At 39.1% G+C, this 25,712-nt stretch overlaps 1 protein-coding gene across 1 annotated transcript in view; it reads right to left on the reverse strand.

Annotated features, from left to right (window-relative positions):
* LOC150083210 (inactive tyrosine-protein kinase RYK-like) overlaps window positions 1-25,712 on the reverse strand; it is a 479,651-nt gene that overhangs the window by 173,908 nt on the left and 280,031 nt on the right. The window contains exon 7 of the mRNA XM_090378435.1: window positions 25,014-25,099. Within this exon, the coding sequence (XP_090234561.1) occupies window positions 25,014-25,099 (86 nt within the window). The remainder of the gene's footprint in view (window positions 1-25,013; window positions 25,100-25,712) is intronic.

The raw sequence follows: 25,712 nt of genomic DNA on the forward strand, positions 1-25,712 counted from the left end.
TATAGCTCAGACACAGCATGGTTTTGTTAAGGGGAAGTCTTGCCTGACCAACTTGATTGGATACTATGATGCAGTCACAAAAGAACTGGATGCAGGGAATAACTTTGATATTATATACTTGGATCTTAGAAACGCTTTTGATACTGTTGCACATGGAAGACTGCTACACAAATTGGAGCAGTGTGACATTGGAGGCAAATTGCTGCTATGGATAAAGGGGTGGTTGAGGGGGAGAAGACAGAGAGTGGTAATCAATGGACACTGCTCATCGTGGACTAATGTTATTAGTGGAGTCCCTCAGGGCTCAGTGTTGGGTCCATTATTGTTTTCTGTATTTATAAATGATATTGATGATGGTATATCAAGCTTAATGTCCAAGTTTGCAGATGATACAAAGGTTGGCAGGGTCGTCAAGGACACTACTGACACTATGCTGCTGCAACAGGATCTGGAAAGGTTGAGCAGATGGGCTGAGAGGTGTCAAATGAAGTTTAACATTGACAAATGTAAAGTACTACACATGGGAAAAAGCAACCCCAGAGCAACGTATCAACTCTGTGGTACTACACTGACAGTGGTAGAGAATGAAAGGGACTTGGGGGTGATTGTACAGGCAGATATGAAGTTCTCTGAGCAGTGCAGACGGGCTGCAAGAGTAGCTCATGGAGTATTGTCAATGATATACAGGAATTTTTCCAGCAGGGATAAGGAGGTGATTATTCCATTGTATAAGGCAATGGTCAGGCCACACCTAGAGTACTGTATACAGGTCTGGAGGCCTCATTTCAAGAAGGATGTAGAGCTGCTGAAACGAGTACAGAGAAGGGCAACAAGATTAGTGAATGGAACCAAGGGGTGCTCTTACGAAGAAAGGCTTAAGTTTTGCAAATTACAGTGTCTGGAGACTAGGCACCAGCGAGGTGATCTGATAGAGGTGTATAAAGCCTTGAATGGTTTAAGCATGCTCAATGCTGATGGGATTCTTCCTCTAGCTCAGAAAAATCACCTGAGAGGGCATAAATTCAAATTGAGGAAAGACAGATGTAGGATAGACGTGCGGAAATTTGCCTTTAGCCAGCGGGTGGTTGGTTGGTGGAACAGACTTCCATCCCTTGTGGTGGAGGTTGATAGCCTAAATAAGTTTAAGGCTCAGCTGGACAGGTATTTTGAACGAACAGAGGGGTGAAGTGGAAGTGGTTTATTTTATTTTATTTTATTTTTTTTTTTTGGCTGATGCTGCATAAGCTTGCTTTCTTGCATCAAATGCCTCTACTAATGCTAACTGTTTTAGAAAGAGGTCTGATATTAAAAGTGTCATAAAGCATGGAGAGGCTTGCAGTGTTGATCAGGAACCAGCTGAAAACTTTAAGGTGGAATTTCAAGAGCTCTTTGAGAAGGAGGGTTACCTTCCTCAACAAGTCTTTAATAAAGACGAAACAGATCTCTTATGGAAAAGAATGCCCAGGAAAACATATATCACAAAAGAAGAGGTCTCGTTGCCTGGGCTAGGAAGGATAGGCTTACTCTGCTATTGGCGTCCAATGTCTCTGGTGATTTTACACTTAAGTCAATGTTGGTTTACCACTCAGAAACTCCAGGAGTATTTAAAAAGCAAAAGGTCATCAAAAGCAGGTTGGGTGTATTCTGGGGGTGTAACAAGAAGGCCTGGGTGACAAGGCACCTCTTCAATGAATGGGTATTTGAAATGTTTTGTCCTTCAGTCAAAAGTTATTTATAAAAAAATTAACTTCCTTTAAAGGCATTGTTACTTTTGGATAATGCTCCAGGCCATGATCCTAAACTTTGCCTCTCTCTGGAAGAGCAATTTGACTTTGTTACTGTCAAATTTCTCCCACCCTCAGCCAATGGTTCAGCAAGTGATTGCCAACTTTAAAAAAATTTAAATGATGAAGGTGCTTGCCAAGTGCTCTGAAAAGATTTCAGGAGACAGAGCCATCAAACTTAAAGGAATTCTGGAAGACCAGGTTTAACAACTTAGACTGTGTAAAAATGATTGCCAATTCTTGGAATGAAGTTTAAGCTCGGTGATGGCTCTTCGGTGATGGTTTAAGCTCTTCCAAGCTGCACTGAGGCAAGCCTCAATGCAGCTTGGAAGAACTTGGCCTTCAGTCATCCATGATTTTGAAGGATTTGAAGCTGAAAGTATTCTAGAGTAGGAAATCATCACTCTTAGTGAGTCCTTGTCTCTTGAGATTGATGCAAAGGATGTGGAGGAGTTAAGTGAGGACCATGGAAGGAAGTTGACAACGGAGGAGCTCAAGAAATTAGAGCAGATAGGTGAACACGACAGTGGAGACGAGGAACATGAGTAGGGTGACCATGTAGCAAAAACTCAAGAAATTAAGGCCATGTTTGCTGTGTGGGACACTGTTGTTGTTGTGTTTTTTTTTTTGGTGTAAGGGCAACTTAGGCCATATTGCACCTCCCAAATCAATTGACTTTACATTCGGGAACTGCTTGTACAGCAATTAAAAACGATCATACACTTGAATTTGTTTTAAATAGAGAAATAATTCAGAGAGATTTGCTTCTTTACCTATGATGCTATTGAGAGACAGAGGTTGTTGCAGATCTGAGATGGAACTAAAAGCCATTCGTCGGGGTTGTTAAACAAGCTACATTCGACAAGTATATGTTTTACTGTAAGTGACTGCGAGTAGTTTGCACATTGAGGAGGATCATTCCCTGTAAGCAGATAGAGATGTGTGAGGTGAGTGTGACCTATTCGGATTCTGGCTAAGATTACTTCTTCTTTTCTATTTTTACGAAGGCTAGAAGTCCATAATTGTGGTTCAGATTTTATTTGAAATTTGTTTGCATTTTCCACAGAAGTGCCCATTGTTCCATGCATGTTCTCTGTATTTTGTGTCTGTAATCAGGATATGGGACTAGATCATTTGTTGAGGCTATATTAGAAGGATGCTTTGCAGCATCATCTGCACATTCATTTCCTGGAATACCACTGTGGCCTGGGACCCAAGAAAAGATAAGTTTGTTTATGCTCATGAAGCTGCATCAGCTTATGTTTTATGAGTTTTAATAAAGGATTAGTAGGTGAGGAAATGCCTTTCAAAGCTAAAATAGCACTTTGTGAATCAGTATATATTATACTTTTATTTATTGACAGCAGTGAGTTATTTTTCAGAGCAAGCTTAATGGCATGAAGCTCAGCGGTATAACTGCTACATTCGACTGGAAGTGAAAATGAGATAGTTGAATTAGGGAAGACAGCAGCTGCACCCACTTGATTTTCAGACTTTGAATCATCAGTATAGATCTTGGTGAATTCGAGGTACTTTTGTGTATGAGCATAATGTAGTTGTTGCATGTTAATCTTTGCTATGGAACTTTTACCCCATTGCTCAAGGTATTCATGAGAAGAAAGTGTGAGAGTAGACCACGGAGGATCTGGATCTTTTGATTCTCTGAGGATATTATCAAATTGGATGTTCCAGCTTTCTGCTAGAATCTGCAGTCTGATACCAGCAGGCTGAATTGTTCTGGGTTTATTTGTATAGTGGGTTTTCCACAGAGGATCATGCAGGAGTGACAAAACAGGATGAGTAGGCAGGCTTTTAATATTAGCTGAGTAATTCATCAGCAACATTTTTCTTCTGATGCTAAGTGGAGGTTCGTGAGCTTCAACGTAAAGACTTTGAACCGGTGATGTTCTGTATGCATCTAGGGCTATCCTAAGAGATGAATGTTGGATGGTTGCAAGACGCGCTAAGGTGCTTTCCCTAGGTGAGTCATAAACAGGTGCTCCGTAGTCTAGCCGAGATCTAATTAGGGACTTATACAAGTGGAGCAGAGTATAGCGATCTGCACCCCAAGATGTACTGGAGATTACCCGGAGTATATTCATTTTCGTTGCACAAGAGGTTCTTAGATATTTTATGTGCTCCTGGAAATTTAATTTCTTATCAAAAATTAGCCCTAGGAGATGAATACTGTTCACAATTGGTATAGGGTGATTGGCCAAGTGCAACTCAGGTTCAGGATGCATTCTGTGCTTTGTGCAGAAATGTACGGCTCTTGATTTGTGGCTTGAGAGTCTATCCATTTTGTGCCATCCATAATTCAATGTTGTTTATGGATATTTGTAGATGCCTCTCGATATAGTTCATATTCTGGGAATGGCAGGATATGGTAAGGTCATCCGCATAGAGATATGAGTAAACGGTGTTTGGAATGCAGTTTGTAATATTGTTTATTCGTAGTGAGAACAGAGTTGCACTAAGAACAGAGCCCTGTGGGACTCCTTCTTGTATATATGTTTGAGATAAAACCTGCCGGTACTTAACTTGGAAGGACCTGTGTCGAAGAAAGCTTTGAATAAAATATGGTAAGTGCCCTCTCATATGAATAGAATGGAGATCTCTTAGGATGCTGTATCGCCATGTGGTATCGAAAGCCTTCTCTATATCAAGGCATATCATGACGAGATGTTGATTTCTGATGAAAAGCATTTCTTATGTTGGATTCGGCTTTGGTCATGAGGTCTAGGGACGATCTGTTCTTTCAAAAACCAAACTGATTATTACTGAGTATGTTTCGGGATTCAAGATACCATGTGAGACGATGGTGAACCATTTTTTCCAAAGTCTTACTCAAGCAGCTGGTAAGAGAAATTGGTCTATAATTGTGTGGAATCGATTGATCTTTTCCAGGTTTCGGTATAGTTATTATATAAGAATGTTGCCAGGAGGTCAGGAATATATGTTCTGAGAATATCCGATTGTAAAGATAAAGCAATAAAGATAGTGATTTCTGATTGAGATGTTGAAGCATTATATAGTAAATTCCGTCAGAGCCAGGAGCACTGTTTCTTGAGGTATACATAGCTTTTTTCAGTTCAGATATTGTTAATGGTTGGTTATAGGGTAAATGGCATGCAGCTTTGAAGTTCAGTTTCCTTTTCTCATTTCCGGCTTTAATTTTTTGGAAAGACTGTTGATATGCGCTTAAGGCAGGTAATTCACAGAACACAGTTCCTAAGGCATTGGCAATCTCTCCAGGAGAGATCTCCTTCCCATTCTAGTTAATAATAGGAGAAGGTGATACATGATATTTTCCACTTAGCTTCTTTATTTTTTCCCAGATTATTCGGGTATCAGTATCTTTGTTGATTGAGGAGGCGACTTTCACCCATGAATCTTTTTTGGCCTTTCGCCAAAAAACATGAAACAGAGACCTTATAACTACAAGAAACTGAGAGCTTTGGCTCTCAGTTTCTTGTAGATATAAGGTTGGCAGTGGTGGGATATTTGCGGAAGGTATTCCATGCTGCATTTTTTTTCCTTTTTTGCAATCACCATTCCACCAGTGATTGGTATGCCGATGGTTTCTTATTTGAGACTTTGGGATGGCGGTTGTTGCAGCTGTTAGTATCTGCTTTGTAATATATTCGGTGGCAGCGTCAATAGGAAAAGACGTAATGATATCCTCATCAAAAGATCCATGATTGGTAAATTTTGTCCAGTTTGCTCTGGAAAATTTCCATTGAGTTTTTGTTTGTGTTTATTTGAAATGGGTGGTTTGAATGCTACAAATCAGCGGAAAGTGATCGCTGTTTAGAGGATTGTTGTGTACTGTCCACTCTATGGTTGGGAACAGGATTGGAGAGCAGATTGAGAGATCGATAGCAGTGCTTGACCCAGTAAGAAAATGGATGTAGGTGGGTAAGCCAGTGTTCAACAGTGTCAGATTCTCTCTATCAAGTAGCATTTCAATAAGTTTGCCACGTCCATCTGAGACCAGTGAACCCCACAATGGATGATGTCCATTAAAATCGCCTAATAGACAGAGCGGAGATGGTAATTGAGAAATAAGGTTTTCCAGATCCTGAAATGTGCATGGATGGTTTGGCGGAAGATATATCGAGACCACTGTCAGTGTGATACCGATAACTATATGTGTAGCAACAGCTTCTAATGGTGTTTTCAAAGGAATGTGCCTGGAAGAGACTCTTGATTCCACAAGTACAGCTACTCCTCCACGAGGGCTGTTAGTTTCAGATCGATCTTTTCTGACGATGGTATAATTTTTGACTGAAATGGAGATTTTTGGTGTTAAATTTGTTTCTTGTAAGCACATAGCAGCGGGTTTGAAATGGTGAATTAATTCATAAATATCATCAATACTGCTGCGAAAACCTCTGCAATTCCACTGTATGATCTGTTCCATTATTTAGTTCTGTGGGTGGAAGTTGAATCTGTCTGGTTTTTTTGTGGGTGGCTTGTTTACCTTTTTCGAGTTTTGATTTTTCTTTTCTTAAAAAATTAGGGCGTTCTGAGTCATTGCTTTCTTCCATATCTCCACTTGCATGTATTTCAAGCAGATCTTGATTAGTTAGGTCATCTGTGTCCATGCTTGATCTATGAGATTGCTTTACATCAACAGGATCTGATTTCTGTAAATTATCTACTGCTTAACAACGGGGAGGTCTCTGGGATGGAACTGTTAGTGGTGTATTACTGCATTGGCCTACTACGTTTGGTGGAGATGGATGTTCAACAGAGAGGAGTAACTGAGCCCAGTTGGAGATCGATGTGTCTGGAGGAATGGTCACTTCAGTTTGACATGCTACTGATTGGTGACTGCGAGTAGCAGTAGCATAGGTGTGTTTTGGCATACTTAATTTTACTTGTTTTCTTGCCTCTTGATGGAAACCTTATTTTCAATTTTATATTTTTGTATTTTTTTCCCCAACTTCCAGAGGTCGCAGTCTTTGGAATAAACGGGATGGTTGCCTTTGCAATTTGGACACTGTGGAGTTGGTGCCTTACATTCTATTTGTGTATGAGTTTTACACCCACAGTTTGCACAAGTTGTATCTCCACGGTATACTATCTGGGAATGGCCAAATTTCTGGCATTTAAAACATCTTAGAGGGTTTGGGATATAGGGCCGAACGCAACAGTTTAAATATCCTGCCTTGACTGAAGATAGTAGATTTGGAGAACTGAATGTAAAAATTATACTCTGGGTAGGGACTAAATTGCTATCTTTTCGGATCATGGTCCTTTTTGCTTGAGTGACGTTTTGTTCTTTAAGTTCTTGAACTATTTCATCTTCGGGGACGTTCAATAAATCCCATTCAGTGATCACTCCCTTTGAAGAATTGAGGGTGGTGTGTGGTGTGATTTGAACTGGGATTCCACTCAAGGATGTCAGACGAAGTAGTAGTAGTATCTCAATGTCTAGACTTCGTGGTCTCTATTAACAAATCTCCGGATTGAAGACGTTTCACCATTTTTGGTGAACCTGCAGCATGTTCGAGGCATCTCTGAATGGTGAAGGGGAAGAGCTTGCCGACAGGTTGCGTTGACAGAGAATGTATAATCAGGAAGGCTGGTAATTCCTGTCTGCCAGTGTCTTTCTTCATTCTCTTTGAGATAGAGGGGTCATGGTCAATGTCGTGTGTGTCACTGACCGTGTTAATTGAGAGCTCTTCGGCTCTAAGCGGGGAAAATCACTTGTTTCCATCTCTACTTCTTTTTAGCCCCAGGGGTTGTCTTATCCCCCAGGTTACCGGCCCCGCCACGTGGAGGCAGGAGCGGCGCCACCAGTGCCCAGCGGTTGTAGAAGTTAGTTTGTTATTAGTAAAATATATATACTAAATAAAGAAAGGTTGTTTTCCTTTCTGTGTTCTTACTTAATACTTTAAGCATATAACAATATAACAACTGGAAGTAAATGAAATAGAAAAAGACACTAGAAAATAAATAAAACTTTTTCTTTAATAAGGGCACTCTATAAATCACTGAGAAAATCGCTTGTCACTATCGCTTGGCATTCGGGGCCTGTGGGACACTGTGAAAAGGACAATAACAAAAAACCTAGATATTGAAACCACTGAATTGATGACCTGCAAATTGAAGATAAGGTCTTAAGTTATTTCAAAAACCTTCAGAGAAAGTGTGAAAAACAAACCACTTTGGACAGTTTTAATATCATAAGTAGCAAAGAGGCAGTGATAGTAACGAACACCAGATCCAGAAGCCTTTCCTGATATCTTGATAGTAAAAGATTCTCTTTCAACTCCACCACACCACCATTGAAACAGCTTTTCCTTTGAAAGTTAAATAAAAATTACAATTCTTGGTTTTTTTTTAATGTTCATAATTATCAATTATCATTTTAAAAATTTTGGGGGAAGTGCAATAAGTAAAAATGTGGCACCATCAGCATTTTTTTATTTTTTTATTATTTTAATGTTTATTCTGGTGCATAATATGGCACACATTTTTTGTGGAACTTTTTTTTTTTTAGATAAAAGGTGATAGTATAGATTGGAAAATATGGTATTCACTATTCTGTATAAAACTAATACAATTTCCATTATAAAATATCGCCTTTTAGAGATATAAATAGCTTTTATGCAATGAAAATTTCAATGTCGAAGGACTTGAAACAAATTACCAAAAAACTGTGTTATTGGGTTCACATTACGATATTTGCAATACGATTGTGACTCTGGAATGAATTAATATCGTAAAGCAAGGGCCCACTGTATACAGTACAAATTAATATATAAATATATAAATCAAAAATTAATATATAAAGCAAATATTAATATATAAAGCACAAATATTTAAATATATAATATTTTAGCAATGATTTTATAATGTAACTTAAAGTAACATAATCATAAAGTATAAAATATCATAGTACATATTAACATCACATAACTGGGAAAAAGGAGCGTTATTTTTACTCTTAGTTACTTTTTCCTCAGAGCAAACGGTAAAAGTAGTGAAATTACTTTGGCCATGGAGATACCTGCCTGAGAACAAATTTCCAATGAATCTTGACTTTAAAATGTGCACTACTCCTCTCCTCTTTGAAAAGCAACCTGAGGGCATGATACAGCCAAAGGGTAAGCTTTAGTAGATGTATTCCAGAGAATGAGAGTAGATTAAATGTGAACTCACTGTTCTGATGAGCAAAAATACAGCTTGAAGGTAAAACAATGCATCTTCAGAAGTAAGAAGATGCATTGTTTTCTGATGTTCAAGTGAAACCTTTAGTATTGAGTTGGGCAGCTGAGCAAAACGAATAGGTGGAATGGGACCATGGTATGTCAGCCAGAGACAAAAGTTAATAATGCTGCAGTGCTGTTCTCTTTTACTGACACAAAAGGTGATATTAGTATTAGTAGAGGCATATGATACAAGGAAGCAAGAATATAAAGCATCAGCCAAAAAAAATAAATAAAATAAACCCTCCCATTTCACCTATCCATTCACTCAAAATGTTTGTCTAGTTCTGCCTTGAACTAAAGTTGTTGACCTCCACTACAACAGGCGGAAGTTTGTTCCTATCAATCACCTGCTGGCTAAAGATGTCCAGGCGAATTTCTGCACATCTATTCTACAACTGTCTTTCCTCAATTTGAATTTATGTTCCCTCAGGTGAGTAATCTGAGCAAGAGGAAGGAAGAATCTCATTAGCATTGAGCTTGCTCACACCATGCAAGGCCTTATATGGCTCAATCAGATCACCCCGCGGTGCCTAGTCTCCAGAAGCTGCATATTGGCACAAATTAAGCCTTTCTTAGTAATGCCAACCCTTTGTTCCTCTCACCAATCTCGCTTCCCTTCTCTGTACTTGTACCAGCAGCTCTACCTCTTTCCTAAAATTAGGCCTCCAGACTTGTATACAGTACAATAAATGCCCAGGTTTTCAACTCTTAGAGGTTGAGTTTATCAAAAAATTAGCAGAAATAGCACCAGGCAAATTAATAGGACTATATAATAACTGTATGACAGAAGGTATGCCAAAAATATGTAAAAAAGCTGTGCTAAGAATAATTCTCAAAAACCCCGAGGAAACCCCCTACTGATCCCAAATCATACAGTCCCTGTACTAAGGAAAATATATAAAAGACTAATATATAGCAGATTACTCAAATACTACACAGAAGCAGGTTTACATTCCAACAATCAGTATGGTTTTAAGCAGGGGCAACTCTATGGAGGATGCCATGCACCACCTACTGACAACAGTTAAAAACTCAGAAGAGAAATATATATACAGTAAACCCCCGCTATTCACGGTATCTGTATTCGCGGTTTCGCGATCACCGATTTAATATAAAATGAAACCTAAAAAAATGTGTATATTTTCCGCCATAAAAAAACATGGGTGTGGCTAAAATTATCTTTCCCAGTCAAAACAGCGCTCAGTGGGTGGGGGGAGAGGGGTGACAAAATTGCGAGCATGGATGTTTCTCGCAAATTCTTGTTCAGTATGTGTTATGCGTTTGTTTGTTATGTGTGTTATGCGTCGTGTGTGTGTTATGCGTTGTTTGCATTTATATGCTTATAAATTTATCAATTTATAAATTGATATGCTTACAAAAATGATAAATCTACCGTTTTGCAGTGTAAAACAGACTTTTTCGAGTGTGTTAATGGAAGAAAGTGACTTTATTATGGACAAGTTCTTTCTAACCCCTACAAAAATATGGCTACGAATAACAAGAGAAATGTGAAAATATCAAAGAAGGTTATGGACATTAGCGAATAAAATTGAGTTATTGGATAAAATTTCTAATGGTGAAAGTGTCTTCTCAGTGGCAAAACATTATAAAATCAATGAGTCAACGGTACGATCAATCAAGAAATCGGAAGAAAAAATCCGCCATAGCGTCCGTGAAAACGCACTAATTGCTTCGAAAATTTGCTCTGTAACTCGTGATGTTAAATTAGAAAAAATGGAAAAAGCTTTAAATCTGTGGATAGAAGACCGAACTCAAAATAACATTCCGTTAAGTTCACTCATCATTTGTGAAAAGGCAAAACTCCTTTATCAACACTTTAGCGAAACTAGTGATAGCACTGGCGGGATAAGTTTTTTAGCTAGAAAAGGCGCTGGTTTGAAAGATTTGTTTGAAATTTCTAATAAATATTACATTTAATATTAAATTGTTTCTTATTTTCATTTCGATGCCATATGCTTGCATGTCACTATGTACTGTCTATGTACATAGTCATATCATGAAGGTATATATAATACATACATAGACAAAATTTTAGACTAGTTTTTCTTATATATTTCATACTTTGGAACGGAACCGTTTTATTACTATGGGAGCCATAACTCAGTATTCGCGACATTTCTCAGGAACGTAACCCCGCGAATAGCGGGGGTTTACTGTACTGGCAATCTCTATTGACTTTACAGGACATTTGACACGCTGGGTGGCCTAGTGTCCTTAGGAGACTTAAGAGGGGGGGGGGATCTCGTACACCAATGTCTTCATTTGACCCCAGCAGAAGAAGTCCAGGCATGATAGGTCCGGCGATCTAGCAGGCCAATGAACCAGACCACCACGACCTATCCAATGCTGTCCAAATGTAACGTTTAGGTGTTGGCGGACATCATTGGTGTAATGTGGGGGAGCCCCATCATGCTGGAACCACATTGAGCGGTGCAACGACTGAGGGACATATGCTTCTTCAATAAGTTCGGGTAGGACTTGCTGTAGAAAGATCAAGTATCCCCTACCGCCCAGACGAGGGGGCAGAAGGTACGGTCCAATGAGGTGGTTTCTAACAATGCCAGCCCAAATATTGACAGCAAAACGGCGTTGAGTTGCACATGTTCACGTACCATGGGGGTTCTCCAAAGGCCACAAATGGGAGTTATGAAGGTTCCCTCTCTTGTGAAACTTGCTTCATCTGTGAACAATACGGATGCAGCAAATGCGCTGTCTGCCGCACTCTGTTGAAGAAACCAAGTAGCAAAAGTCCTCCGGAGTGGATAATCTGCAGGCTCCAATGATTGGACGCACTGCAGATGGTATGAACTCATTTGGTTTGTTGACATTATCCTCCATACAGTGGATTGGGAAATACCCAATTGTTGGCCTATCACTCGAGTACTCTTACTCTGATTGCCTTCTGCAATACGTAGGACATTCTCCTCATTGTCTGGCGTCCTCGTCATTTGCTCTCGATTCATGGTACCTCTCGTGAAACAACCAGTCTCATGTAACCTTCTGTGCACATGTGCGAAAATTGTATAATGAGGAGCACGCCTGTGCGGGAAATGTTCCTGGTACAAGCACAGAGTGGCGCAACCATTACAGTCCGCAGCTCCATACACGAGGTGTATGTCGGCCAGTTCAGAAGATTATCCCCATTCCCCTGGTGGGTTTCCCACTGCCAGCTAACAGTTTGCATCCCTGGAGCAGGATGGGCAGTTAACCTTCCTACTGGATTCAACACTTACATAGACCAAACAACAATCACCAACAGAGACATACTGTAGCTTCCCTGCCGACACGACATTTGTCGATCTGAACCGGGTACTCAAGCTCGGTTCCCTTCAAAACCCCATCCCCAGGAGACGGGTCTCTGTATCCTCCCCCATACATTGCCTGGTGGGTTTAGTTCCCACTGACCTCTTTGAGGATGCCTACTCTATCGTCCCCATCCTTCTACCTGCTTCTCCCACTCTAACTAAACCAACCGCATACACCCCTAACAAAGCCACCAAATTCTAATCAGCATCTAAATTCAACTGCTTTCTTGTAAATCTCTTTTGGCCTTTCCAAATTCTAATGTTCACCCCCCCTGCCCTTTTTATTTATATATATATATATATATATATATATAAAAGCCTTGCCACTGAAATCCTCAGAAATTAGGTGGCGGGGCCTTCCAGAGTACTTAGATAATCAATCTACTGGGTGCCCCTGACCTACCTCCTCGTGGCAAAGTGTGGGCAACGGTGAGTCCCAATAGGGGACTCACCGTTAATAGCTAAATGGTCGGAGAAACAACAGATCATAACACTGTACAACAAACCACTCTCCACACACTTTTTAAATCTCTAGCCTCCACAAAGTTGTGTTACACAAACAGAGAACACAATGCAGATATGAGGGAAATCCCTGATGCTGTCAGACAACTAACACACACACACACACACACACACACACACACACACACACACACACACACACACACACACACACACTTTACACTTGACTTTATACCAAGGTGGAGCTGAACTAGCATTCAGGAGCAGCCCTACATAAGATCAGTGCTTTTTTTGTGACGGTACGCATACCGGCACCTTTATTAACAGTGACATGTGACATTTCGATGCAATGCACTTCGAAATTTATAATATTCCGTAAATTTTTTCACATGTTTACCTACTATTCAAATAAGCTTAAAATGATTTAACTAAATTTGCATTTTTTACTGTCTATTGTTAAGATATTTTCTATTTAAAACTGTATAACCATTTTTATAATTCTAAATTACTCAGTCAGACCTCTGTTTAATTATTTTGAATTCCCCTTGGAAGTTACATTTAAAATAGTTTCGGTTCAGGGAAGAAAATTTTCACATAGCGAACTGTTCGCATTTCTGGTCTTCACGCAATTAGTGCTGCTGCGCGAATTAAGAGAGCTAAAGTGATTAGTATTGTATAACTTAGCAGTACCTGGTAAAACTTATCCGACCACCTGTCCCACATACGGAGAAGTCGCGCTGGTCAAGAGTTAGCAGATCAAGGGGTATTCCCAATGGGCTCTGGCCCACCTTCTACTGCAGTGGTGTCCAACCCTTTCCAGTACCGGGGCCATATTCAAAAAAGTTAAGTTTCTTTAGTGTGTTACATTTTCGATATCTTGTTGCATGTAAAAGTAAAATTGAAAATATTCAAAAATTTAATTAAGTACAATACACAATTACATTTACCGAACAAATTTTTGATAATAAAATTTAAAATGTTGTTTTAGTTCACTTTCCTCGCGGGTCGTAGGTTGGACACCTTTGTGAATAAACTGTAAGCGCCCTGTTCGAGAATTAGAAAAGTGATTTTCTTTTACCCCATAAACAATCATCTGTTATTTCGCGGAAGTGCGTTATCCACATTTTTCTGAAAATTTTCCCTATCTCTGTTTACACTTTACTTTACCTGAATATCCAAATGATACCGATAACTTGGACAGTTTCAAAAAAAGAAAAGAAAAAAAAATTAAATTTAAGAACTAGTGATAATACCAATGACGAGAGAAGGAAAACGAGGACAATGAAGGTATTAAACCTTCTAAACATGAATTGTTGGCATTTGGTGAAAATGAAGTTAGAAAATTGTCAATTAGAGTTAAATGCAATTCGTGGATACCTAATTGATAAGGTTTCCGAAGAATTGAAGCATCTGATGAACGCTCTGAGTACGATAACAATTTCATCGAGTGAATGTGAACGAGGATTTTCAGAAATAAATCGGATCGCCAACCAACGCTGCGTTGATAACAAAAACAGTTTCTTCACTACTGTTAATTGTGGGCCATCCGCTGACGTGCTGCGATCCAGCAAAATATGTCGATTCGTGGCTGCTTCGGAAAGGTCATTCAGCAACCGATACAAAGAGAAGGAAAAGAAGTCAGCATAGGGTGTCGGATGAGAACTTAATAAAAATTTGGAATTTTCTACAAAAACTTTATACGAAATTATTTTTACTTATTTTACTTATTTTTTTATATACTTGAATAATAAATTTATGCTTAATAAACTGTGTTAATATACTCAATTTCTTGTTCTTATTCTTAAAAAAAAAAAAAAAAAAAAAATTACTACTAAAGTAACAATATCGGGGGGAATTAGTACTTTTCATATCCTTTTAATTTTCAATTTTTCCCGATAGCAAAGAATGAGTACAGGCACCTATTTTTTTTTTTTTTTTTTTTTTTTTTTACAAAAAAAGGGACTATCTGTCGAAATTTATAAAACTCGTTTTAGAGCTACCTCCTCTAAATGTTGGATCTCTCTATATGTCCATAATAACTTCAAACTCATACTGTATAATGGACGAGATGACAGTGGTCAGAAATTTTCTATGGAGACCAAACTCAGGTTTTGCCACTTCAATTCTCCAATAAGCAGAGTGGTGGCATTACAATGGATGTTGACTCTTCTACTACCTATTATTGCCAGTTGACCCAAGTGGTGGTATACCTACATGGTTTTGCAAATTGAAAATAACTTCATTAGGTCAAAGATGAAATACCATTGAGATATAATGGCTGTTTTGATGTATTTTATTTTATTTTTATTTTATAAAAATATTTTATTTTATTTTTATTTTATTTTATTTTTATTAAATAAAATATTTTTATTTTTAATTAAATTATTAATATTTTTATTAATATTTTTATTAAATAAAATAAAAAATATTTTATTTTATTTTTATTTTATAAAAATAAAATAAAATACATCAAAACAGCCATTATATCTCAATAGTATTTCATCTTTGACCTAATGAAGTTATTTTCAATTTGCAAAACCATGTAGGTATACCACCACTTGGGTCAACTGGCAATAATAGGTAGTAGAAGAGTCAACATCCATTGTAATGCCACCACTCTGCTTATTGGAGAATTGAAGTGGCAAAACCTGAGTTTGGTCTCCATAGAAAATTTCTGACCACTGTCATCTCGTCCATTATACAGTATGAGTTTGAAGTTATTATGGACATATAGAGAGATCCAACATTTAGAGGAGGTAGCTCTAAAACGAGTTTTACAGATTTCGATAGATAGTCCATCATGCTAAAGCTATTGGCTGTTGAGTGGACTGCACTGCCATAAGGATTTCAGAAGAATCTTGAACAATTTTTATGCCAAGAAAACTCCAGGTGATGATGTCATTTCTTGTGGGCCTATATGAGAGCTTGAAGGACAGTGTGGATGCCCTCAAAGAAACTAAATTGAGGGGCCCATCAAGCTCTCAGCTGCCCACATCAACGCCAGAGCTTGCACTTGGGCATCACGTGACACAGAGGCAACCCCCAAGGCAGAATGCGCTGGTCCAGAAGGAACTAGTAGTTGTTGGTGACTCTATTGTCAGGGAAACGGGGAACATGCTTTGTAAAAAGAATAGGTGGAACAGGACGAGGGTATGTCTGCCAGGGGCAAAGGTTGATGACGTTGTAGAGCAAATATCATCTTTTAAGGGCACAAAAAATGATATAGTTGTACACGTTGGCACTAATGATATTAAGAGTAGGAGACCGGCAGAATTACTTAACAAGTACGAAGAAAGGCTTAAGTTTTGCAAATTACAGTGTCTGGAGACTAGGCACCAGCGAGGTGATCTGATAGAGGTGTATAAAGCCTTGAATGGTTTAAGCATGCTCAATGTTGATGGGATTCTTCCTCTAGCTCAGAAAAATCACCTCAGAGGGCATAAATTCAAATTGAGGAAAGACAGATGTAGGATAGACGTGCGGAAATTTGCCTTTAGCCAGTGGGTGGTTGGTTGGTGGAACAGACTTCCATCCCTTGTGGTGGAGGTTGATAGCCTAAATAAGTTTAAGGCTCAGCGGGACAGGTATTTTGAACGAACAGAGAGGTGAAGTGGAAGTGGGGTTTTTTTTTTTTTTTTGGCTGATGCTGCATAAGCTTGCTTTCTTGCATCAAATGCCTCTACTAATGCTAATACTAAGTACAGGTCACTGTTGAGCAAAAGCCGAGAATTAGGGTTGAATTTGAAAGTGTCTGCAATTCTGCCCAGACACGATAGGAGGGAGTATATGATGAGAGCCTTGTCGATCAATTCGGCCCTGGAAAGATTGTGCAAGGCTCAAGGGGTAGAATTTTTTTCAGCCTGGACTGTACTTGCTAACAGGGATGGGATACACTTAGATAGAAAGGGTGCAAGAATATTTGCTGATGCTATCGAGGCAGTGTTAGGTGGGTCGGAAAACTGCTAGCTTGGGGGGAGACAAAGACCAATAGATTGACAGTAGCCACTGGCAGAGGTGAAAGAGATTCTTGCACTGCTTCTATTAGAATGAGCAGAAGCCTGAAAAACAAGATGCATGATATTTCAGAGACTGCTGGGAGCCATTGCGGTACAAGTAAACACATGGGCTGTGTTAGGGTAGCTAAGAATAGAAACAGGTGCAGGTATACTTGTGTGTACACCAATGCTAGGAGTTTAGTAAACAAATTTGATGAATTTGAGGTATTGCTCAAAACATCAAAGGCAGATATTGTTGGGATATCAGAGACGTGGTGTCACACAGATATAAGGGATGCAGAACTGGAATTTGGGGAGTACGTCTACAGAAAGGATAGACAGGATAGGAAGGGGGGAGGGTTATACTATTAGTTAAGAAACACATAAAAACCAAGGAAGTGAAGCCAGTCGACATCGCTGGACAGTGCAGTGTTGAGTCAGTTTGGTGTGACATAAGCATTGGGAGATCAAAATTGAGAGTAGGAGTGTGCTATAGGCCTAATGACTCTGATGAGTATAATAAGAAACTGTACAGGGAAATAGAGTGGACCAGTAAATCAGAGAGTCTTATAATGGGAGATTTTAATTTCCCAGATACTGACTGGAATTTGGGGGCTGGTCACTCACACACTAGCAGGGCTTTTGTGGATTTATTGGATGATTGTTTTCTACATCAGCATGTTCGGGAGGCAACTAGAGGGAGTAATACTCTTGATTTGATTATCAGCAGTGATTCTTCATGCATTAAGAATCTGCAGATAAATGAACCACTAGGTGGCAGTGATCACAGTGTGCTGAAGTGGGATTTACTCAAAGAGGTAACTACCATTAGGGGTAAAGGGAAGGGTTATTGCTTCCGTAAAGGCGACTACGATGGACTGAGACAGTATTTAAATTCTATACAGTGGGACCAACTGATGATGTTACCAACAGCAAATTCAAAATGGGAAGCATTCAAATAACTTATCTTGGAAGCTACTAGGCTTTACATACCAACTAAGAAATACTGTTCAAGGTTTAGGCCAAAATGGATGTCAGATGAACTAATGAGGCATATGGCAGAGAAGAAAAATGCATGGGATACATACAAATTAACACGTGACACAGAAGCCTATGATAGATACAAGTTGATCTGTAACCAAGTTACAAAGGAGGTTAGGCAGGCGAAGGCAGATTATGAGAAATCCTTGGCAAGGGATGCAAAGAAAAACAGCAAAGAGTTCTTTACTTATGTAAACTCTAGAAGGAAGGGGATGAATCAGATTGGTCCACTTGATATTGATGGGTCAACTGTTGATGATCCTGCTCAGGTAGCTAACAAACTAAATGAATATTTTGCATCGACATTCACACATGAGGAGTTATTCAGCGAGGGGAATGCCAGAGGTGCATTCAACTCTAGCAGTAAGCTACAGAATCTTGAAATAACTGGGAGTAAAGTGGAGGAGAAATTGTTGAAGGTAAACACAAGAAAGGCACCCGGAGTGGATGGGATCTATCCAGTTATATTAAAGGAGGTAGCAAAGGAAGTAAGCAAACCCTTAGCCATAATTATGAGAGCTTCCTTGGACTCAGGGGAGGTACCCATAGACTGGTAATGTGCAAATGTGACCCCAATTCACAAAGGAGGATCAAAGGCTGACACGAGTAATTATAGACCTGTGAGCTTAACTTCTGTTCCAGGAAAATTAATGGAGGCACTGGTTAAAGAAGCACTGCAGGATCATTTAGACAAGACTTCAGTTATAGCTCGGACACAGCATGGTTTTGTTAAGGGCAAGTCTTGCCTGACCAATTTGATTGGATACTATGATGCAGTTACAAAAGAACTGGATGCAGGGAATAGCTTTGATATTATATACTTGGATCTTAGAAAGGCTTTTGATACTGTTGCACATGGAAGACTGCTACACAAATTGGAGCAGTGTGACATTGGAGGCAAATTGCTGCTATGGATAAAGGGGTAGTTGAGGGGAAGAAGACAGAGAGTGGTAATCAATGGACACTGCTCGTCGTGGATTAATGTTATTAGTGGAGTCCCTCAGAGCTCAGTGTTGGGTCCATTATTGTTTTCTGTACTTATAAATGATATTGATGATGGTATATCAAGCTTAATGTCCAAGTTTGCAGACGATACAAAGGTTGGGAGGGTTGCAAGGACACTACTGACACTGCTGCTGCAAGAGGATCTGGAAAGGTTGAGCAGATGGGCTGAGAGGTGGCAAATGAAGTTTAACATTGACAAATGTAAAGTACTACACATGGGAAAAAGCAACCCCACAGCAACGTATCAACTCTGTGGTACTACACTGACAGTGGTAGAGAATGAAAGGGACTTGGGGGTGGTTGTGCAAATATGAAGTTCTCTGAGCAGTGCAGATGGGCTGCAAGAGTAGCTCATGGAGTATTGTCAATGATATACAGGAATTTTTCCAGCAGAGATAAGGAGGTGATTATTCCTTTGTATAAGGCAATGGTCAGGCCACACCTAGAGTACTGTATACAGGTCTGGAGACCTCATTTCAAGAAGGATGTAGAGCTGCTGGAACGAGTACAGAGAAGGGCAACAAGATTAGTGAATGGAACAAAGGGGTGCTCTTACGAAGAAAGGCTTAAGTTTTGCAAATTATAGTGTCTGGAGACTAGGCACCAGCAAGGTGATCTGATAGAGGTGTATAAAGCCTTGAATGGTTTGAGCATGCTCAATGCTGATGGGATTCTTCCTCTTGCTCAGAATAATCACCTGAGAGGGCATAAATTCAAATTGAGGAAAGACAGATGTAGGACAGACGTGCAGAAATTTGCCTTTAGCCAGCGGGTGGTTGGTTGGTGGAACAGACTTCCATCCCTTGTCGTGGAGGTTGATAGCTTAAATAAGTATTTTGAACGAACAGAGGGGGTTAAGTGGTTTTTTTTTTTTTTTTTTTTGCTGATGCTGCATAAGCTTGCTTTCTTGCATCATAATGCTAATGCACTGCATAAGAAGATACTGTACATCTTAGGTTAACATAGGTGCAACAACATAGTAGGAATATCAGAAGACCCCTCCCCCTTGTTAGTTGTTGGCGCATCAGCTTCTATGGCCATAATGCACCTCCCAGAGTTTTTGCATTTTACTGTTCTCCAAGCCCGAGGCGGGAATCAAACCCGTGACTTTTGGGTTGCCAGACATGCGCTTTACCTACCTGACTAGCCCGGTTGGCATATCAGAAGCAATACAGAATTTGAATAGGGTGAGTACAATTTATAGAAGAAGGATAGGAAGGACTTAGGGGGAGAATGCTCGGTTAAGAAGCAATAGAACCTAAGACAGTGCACCCAAATGATGTGGGTGGATAATGCAATGTTGAGTCAGTTTGGTGTAACATAAGCAATGGAAAAATTAAAATAAGGATAAAGAATCAGCCAAAAAAAAAAAAAAAAACACAAACCTCCCACATCACCAGTGCATCCCCTCTAACAGTATGTATAATTCTCTATTAAATTTATTCAGAGTACCCACTTTCAAAAACCAGATGGAAACCTCTTGCAACAATGAATAACTTTAGCTTTATTAGCAAAGGCACATGATGCAAGAAAGCAAACTTATATAACATCAGCCAAAAAAAAAAACCCTTAGAATCTATTTATCGCCTAGAATCTAAGTTATCAACTTCTAAAACAACAGATGGAAGTTTGTACCAACAATCAACCACCCGCTGGCTAAAGGAAAACTTCCACACATCCATCCCACAACTGTCGTTCCTCAATTTTGAATTTATGCCGTCTCATGTGATTATTATTCTGAGCAAGAGGAAGACTCCCATCACCAATGAGCATGCTCAAACCATTCAAGGCTTTATACACCTCAATCAGATCACCTTGCAGGTGCCTAGTCTCCAGACACTAATTTGCAAAACTTAAGCCTTTCTTTGTAAGAGCAACCCTTTGTTCCATTCACTGATCTTGTTACCCTTCTCTGTACTAGTTCCAACAGCTCTACATCATTCTTGAAATGAGGCCTCCAGGCCTGTATACAGTACTCAAAGCGTGGCCTGACCATTGCCTTATACAAGGGGATAATCACCTCCTTATTCTTGCTAGAAAAATTCCTGTATATTATTGACAAGACACCATGAGCTACTCTTGCAGACCATCTGCATTGCTCAGAAAACTTCATATCTGCCTGCACAATTACCCCCAGACCCTTTTCTCTCTCAACCATTTTCAGTGTAGTACCACACAGTTGATACATTACTCTGGGGTTATGCTTCCCACATGCAGTACTTTACATTTGTCAATGTTAAACATCAGCTGCCACCTCTCAGCCGATCTGCTCTCAACTTTTTTAGTTCACATTGCGGCAGCAGCGTAATGTCATTAGTGCCATTACCAACCTTCGTATATTCTTCACACTTCGACATTACCGGATATACAATCATCAATATCATTAATGAATACCGAAAACAACAATGGACCAAATACTGAACCCTGGGGGACTCCACTAACTAATAACTTTAGTCCAAGAAGAGCAGTGTTCATTGATTACCACTGTCTGTCTTCTCCCACTCAACCATCCCTTTATCCATAGCAGCAATTTACATCCAGTGCCACACAGCTCCAATTTGTGCAGCAGTCTTCCATCTGTAACAGTATCAAAAGCCTTTCTAAGATCCAAATATATGATATCAAAATTAACCTTTGCATCCAGTTCCTTTGTGACTAAATCATAGTATCCAATCAAATTGGTCAGACAAGACTTGCCCTTAACAAACCCATGCTATGTCTAAGCTATAACTGAAGTCTTGTCTAGATGCTCCTGCAATGCTTCTTTAACCAGTGCCTCCATTAATTTTCATGGAACAGAAGTTAAACTAAGAAGTCTGTAATTACGTGTCTCCCACTGACCCTCCTTTGTGGATTGGGGTCACATTTGCATATTTCCAATCCATGGGTATCTCCCGAGTCCAAGGAAGCTCATAATTAGGCTAAGGGTTTGCTTACTTCCTTTGCTGCCTCCTTTAATATAACTGGATAGATTCCATCCACCCCCAGGTGCCTTTCTTATGTTTATCTTCAACAGTTTCTCCTCCACTTTACTTTCAGTAATTACAAGATTATCTAGCTTACTGCCAGAGTGTAATACACCTATGGCATTTCCCTCTGAATATCTCTCCATGTGTGAATGTAGAGGCAAAATATTCATTTAGTTTGTTAGCTGCCTGTTTGTTTGTTGTTTGGTTTTTAGGAGCATTAGCAACTAAGCCCTATTGCTCCGGGATATGCGGTGGTCATTCCCTGACCTTTCTGCATCCTCCATATTTGGTGGTGACGGGCTCGAACCCCGGCCTAATCAAGAAGCGTGTGCTATGCACTGCTGCTCCTTCCCATCTGGCTATGGAGGTGCCTTAGCTACCTGAGCAGAATCATCAACAGTTGAACCATCGATATGAAGTGGACCAATCTGATTTATCCCCTTCCTTCTAGAGTTTACATAAGTAAAGAATGCTTTGCCAAAGATTTCTCATAATCTGACTTTGCCTGCCTAACCTGCTTTGTGACTTGGTTACAGACCAGCTTATCTCTGTCATAGGCTTCTGTGTCACCTGTTAATTTATATGTATCCCATGCATTTTTCTTCTCTGCCATGTGTCTAATTAGTTCATCTGACCTCCATTTAGGCCTAAATCTTGAACAATATTTCTTAGTTGGTATGAAAAGGCTAGTAGCTTCCAAGATTAATTCTTTGAATGCTTCCCATTTTGAATTTGCTGTTGGTAACATCATCAGTTGGATCCAGCATATAGAATTTAAATACTGTCTCACACCACCACCATAATCACCTTTATGAAAGCAAAACCCTTCCCTTTACCCTTGATGGTAGTTACCTCTTTGAGTAAACCCCACATGTCTAATTACTTCATCTGACATCCATTTAGGCCTAAATCTTGAACAATATTTCTTAATTGGTATGAAAAGGATAGTAGCTTCCAAGATTAATTCTTTAAATGCTTCTCATTTTGAATTTGCTGTTGGTAACATCATCAGTTGGGCGCACCATATAGAATTTAAATACTGTCTCAGACCACCGTAATCACCTTTACGAAATCAAAAACCCTTCCCTTTACCCATGATGGTAATTACCTCTTTGAGTAAATCCCACTTCAGTACACTGTGATCACTGCCACTTAGTGGTTCCTTTATCTACAGATTCTTAATGCATGAATAATCACTACTGATAATCAAATCAAAAGTATTACTCCCTCTAATTGCCTCCCGAACATGCTGCTATAGAAAACAATCATCCAATAAATCCACAAAAGCCTTGCTAGTGTGTCAGTGACCAACCCACAAATTCCAGCCAATCTCTGGGAAATTAAAATCCCCCATTATAAGACACTCTGATTTACTGGCCCATTCTATTTCTCTGCACAATTGCTCATTATAACATGCATCTACTCTCATTTTTTATTTTCCCAGTGCTTATGTCAGACTCAATATTGCATTGTCCACCAACATCAGTTCACATCCTTAGATTTATGTGTTTCTTAACTAACAGCATAACCCCTCCTACATTCCTGTCCTGTCAATCCTTCCTTTACACATTGCACTCCCCAAATTCCAATTTTGCACTGCTTATGTCTGTGTAACACAACGTCTCCGATATCTCAACAATACCTACCTTGGTGTCATGACTAGCACTTCAAGCTCATCAAATTTATTAACTACTATTAACTACACTCCTAGCATTGTGTACATGCAAGTATACATGCACCTGTTTCTACTCTTAGTTACCCTAAAACATACCATGTATTTACTTGTTCCACTAAGTCTCCCAGCAGTCCTGAAAATCCCCATTGCCTTGCTTTCCAGGCTGCTGATCATTTCAATAAAAGCAGTGCAAGAATCATTTCAATAAAAGCAGTGCAATCAACTACTTGCTTGCTGAAAGAAACAATCAGACATCTACTGCAACCATCGTTTCTAAATTGAATTTATACACCCTCATGAGTGTAATTCATGAAATTACACATCATTCCTCATGAAATTACACATCAGCACTGAAATTAATCAATTCAATTCATACAAAGCCTTAAGCAATGCATTCAGGTCTGATAACATGTGCAGTCTAGTCTTAAGTCTAGTCTAGCCTTAAGATGCTGCAATTTGCAAAACTGAAACCTTTCCTGGTAAGAACATCCTTTTTGCTACCCTCAGTAATCTTGTTGCACTTCCCTGCCCCATTCTAACAGATCCATATCCTTCCTAAAATGAGATTTCCAAGCCTATGTAGTACTCAAGATGTAGACAAACCATTGCCTTATACAATGTATAAAGAAATGTATATTTCTGTATATCAGGAATTTTGTCAGCAAGGATAAGATAAATACAAGCCAAACAAATTCCCAAAGACAACCAACTTTTTATCCCTTTAGTAATATAACCACAATGGCAATGGATGGAGCTTCACCTATGGTTGGTAAGTACATAGTCCCACTGTGTTGGGACTACCTTGTCCATACTGTATTAGAAATTTAGTCTGCAAGGAGCACAGATTCCTTGATTCCCCATCTCCCCCCATCACCTTCTAAATTAGGTTAATCAGAATAGTTTGGCAAAAACTGACAGTTGCATTGATTGCAGAGCAGCTCAATAACTAAACTATTTAAAACATCCACTCTGAATATATGGCTGAATTTACATGTGTTTTACTTATTGCCAATTCATCAGTAGTATGATAATGCATTTAAATCAGATTGTATATACAGTTGTTATTTGTTTTTTTTTTTTTTTAGGAGCATTAGCAACTACGGCCATATTGCTCCGGGAATATGCGGTGGTCATTCCCTGACCTTTCTGCATCCTCTGTATTTGGTGGTCACAGGCTCGAACCCCAGGTTAATCAAGAAGCGTGTGTTACGCACTGCTGCTCCTGCCCACCTGGCTATGGAGGCGCCCCTGTATATACAGACTGAGGACTGAGGTACTAAACATGGGAGTAAGAACAATGAAGAGAAGAATATTAACTATGAATATAAATATTTTACTTTCTGCAATTAGAACATAAAAATGTTTTCAACATCATTTTTTTAAATACTAAAAAGTTCTTAAAATTTTGAAATTTCCTTCTCACAACCAATAATGTAAAAAAAAAAAAAAAATTCCAATCCTCTTATAATACATCAAAGAAAACAAATACAATGACAAAAAATATATATAAATTAAACCAGTGAATAAACTTACTTCCAGTGGTACTTGCATTGTTAGGCGTATCAGCTCTCAAAAATGCCTGCCCTTGGGTTGATAAAGCTAACGAACTACCACCATAACTAAAAAAAATAATGTTTTATGCCTTCAATAAACTTCAATAAAGATCCTGAAATTTAAATTTAATAAATTAATTTAAGATAAGTGGGATAGTCAATAAGTATTTACTCTCACCTAGATCTGGGTTAGGGATAATAAATATTGCTATCTGTAATCTCCAGATTAGCCCAATTAACTAAGTTTAAGTAGAATATCACTGAATTGCAGCAGTAGAGGTATTTCAAATTCTGTGGTGAAACACTCACCTACTGCAGTTCAAGGATACTGAACTGAATGGAGCAAAAGAAGCCCAGTTATAAGATATAAGAGGGCAAACATAATTGTTCAGATATGTTTAAAAAAGATTTACATCCATCACATCTTGGCAGTTCTCTTAGACAAAATACATTATTCACAATTTGGCATTCATTTCTTAATATAAACCACTCACCTTCTGAAGAGAACTCAATTGCAACAAAACAGATGTCATGGTGTTGTCATAGATTTTAAAATGTATAGTGGATTTCTGTGTTTGGGTAATGCCTTACAATTATTAATATTATTAGTGGAGTCCCTGGGTTCGGTGCTGGGCCCACTGTTATTTTGTGTATTTATCAGTGATATCAATGGGGGTAT

Source organism: Mastigoproctus giganteus, chromosome 7 (genome assembly GCF_048544385.1).
Source record: "Mastigoproctus giganteus isolate SK-2022 chromosome 7, ASM4854438v1, whole genome shotgun sequence".
Classification (NCBI taxonomy): domain Eukaryota; kingdom Metazoa; phylum Arthropoda; class Arachnida; order Uropygi; family Thelyphonidae; genus Mastigoproctus; species Mastigoproctus giganteus.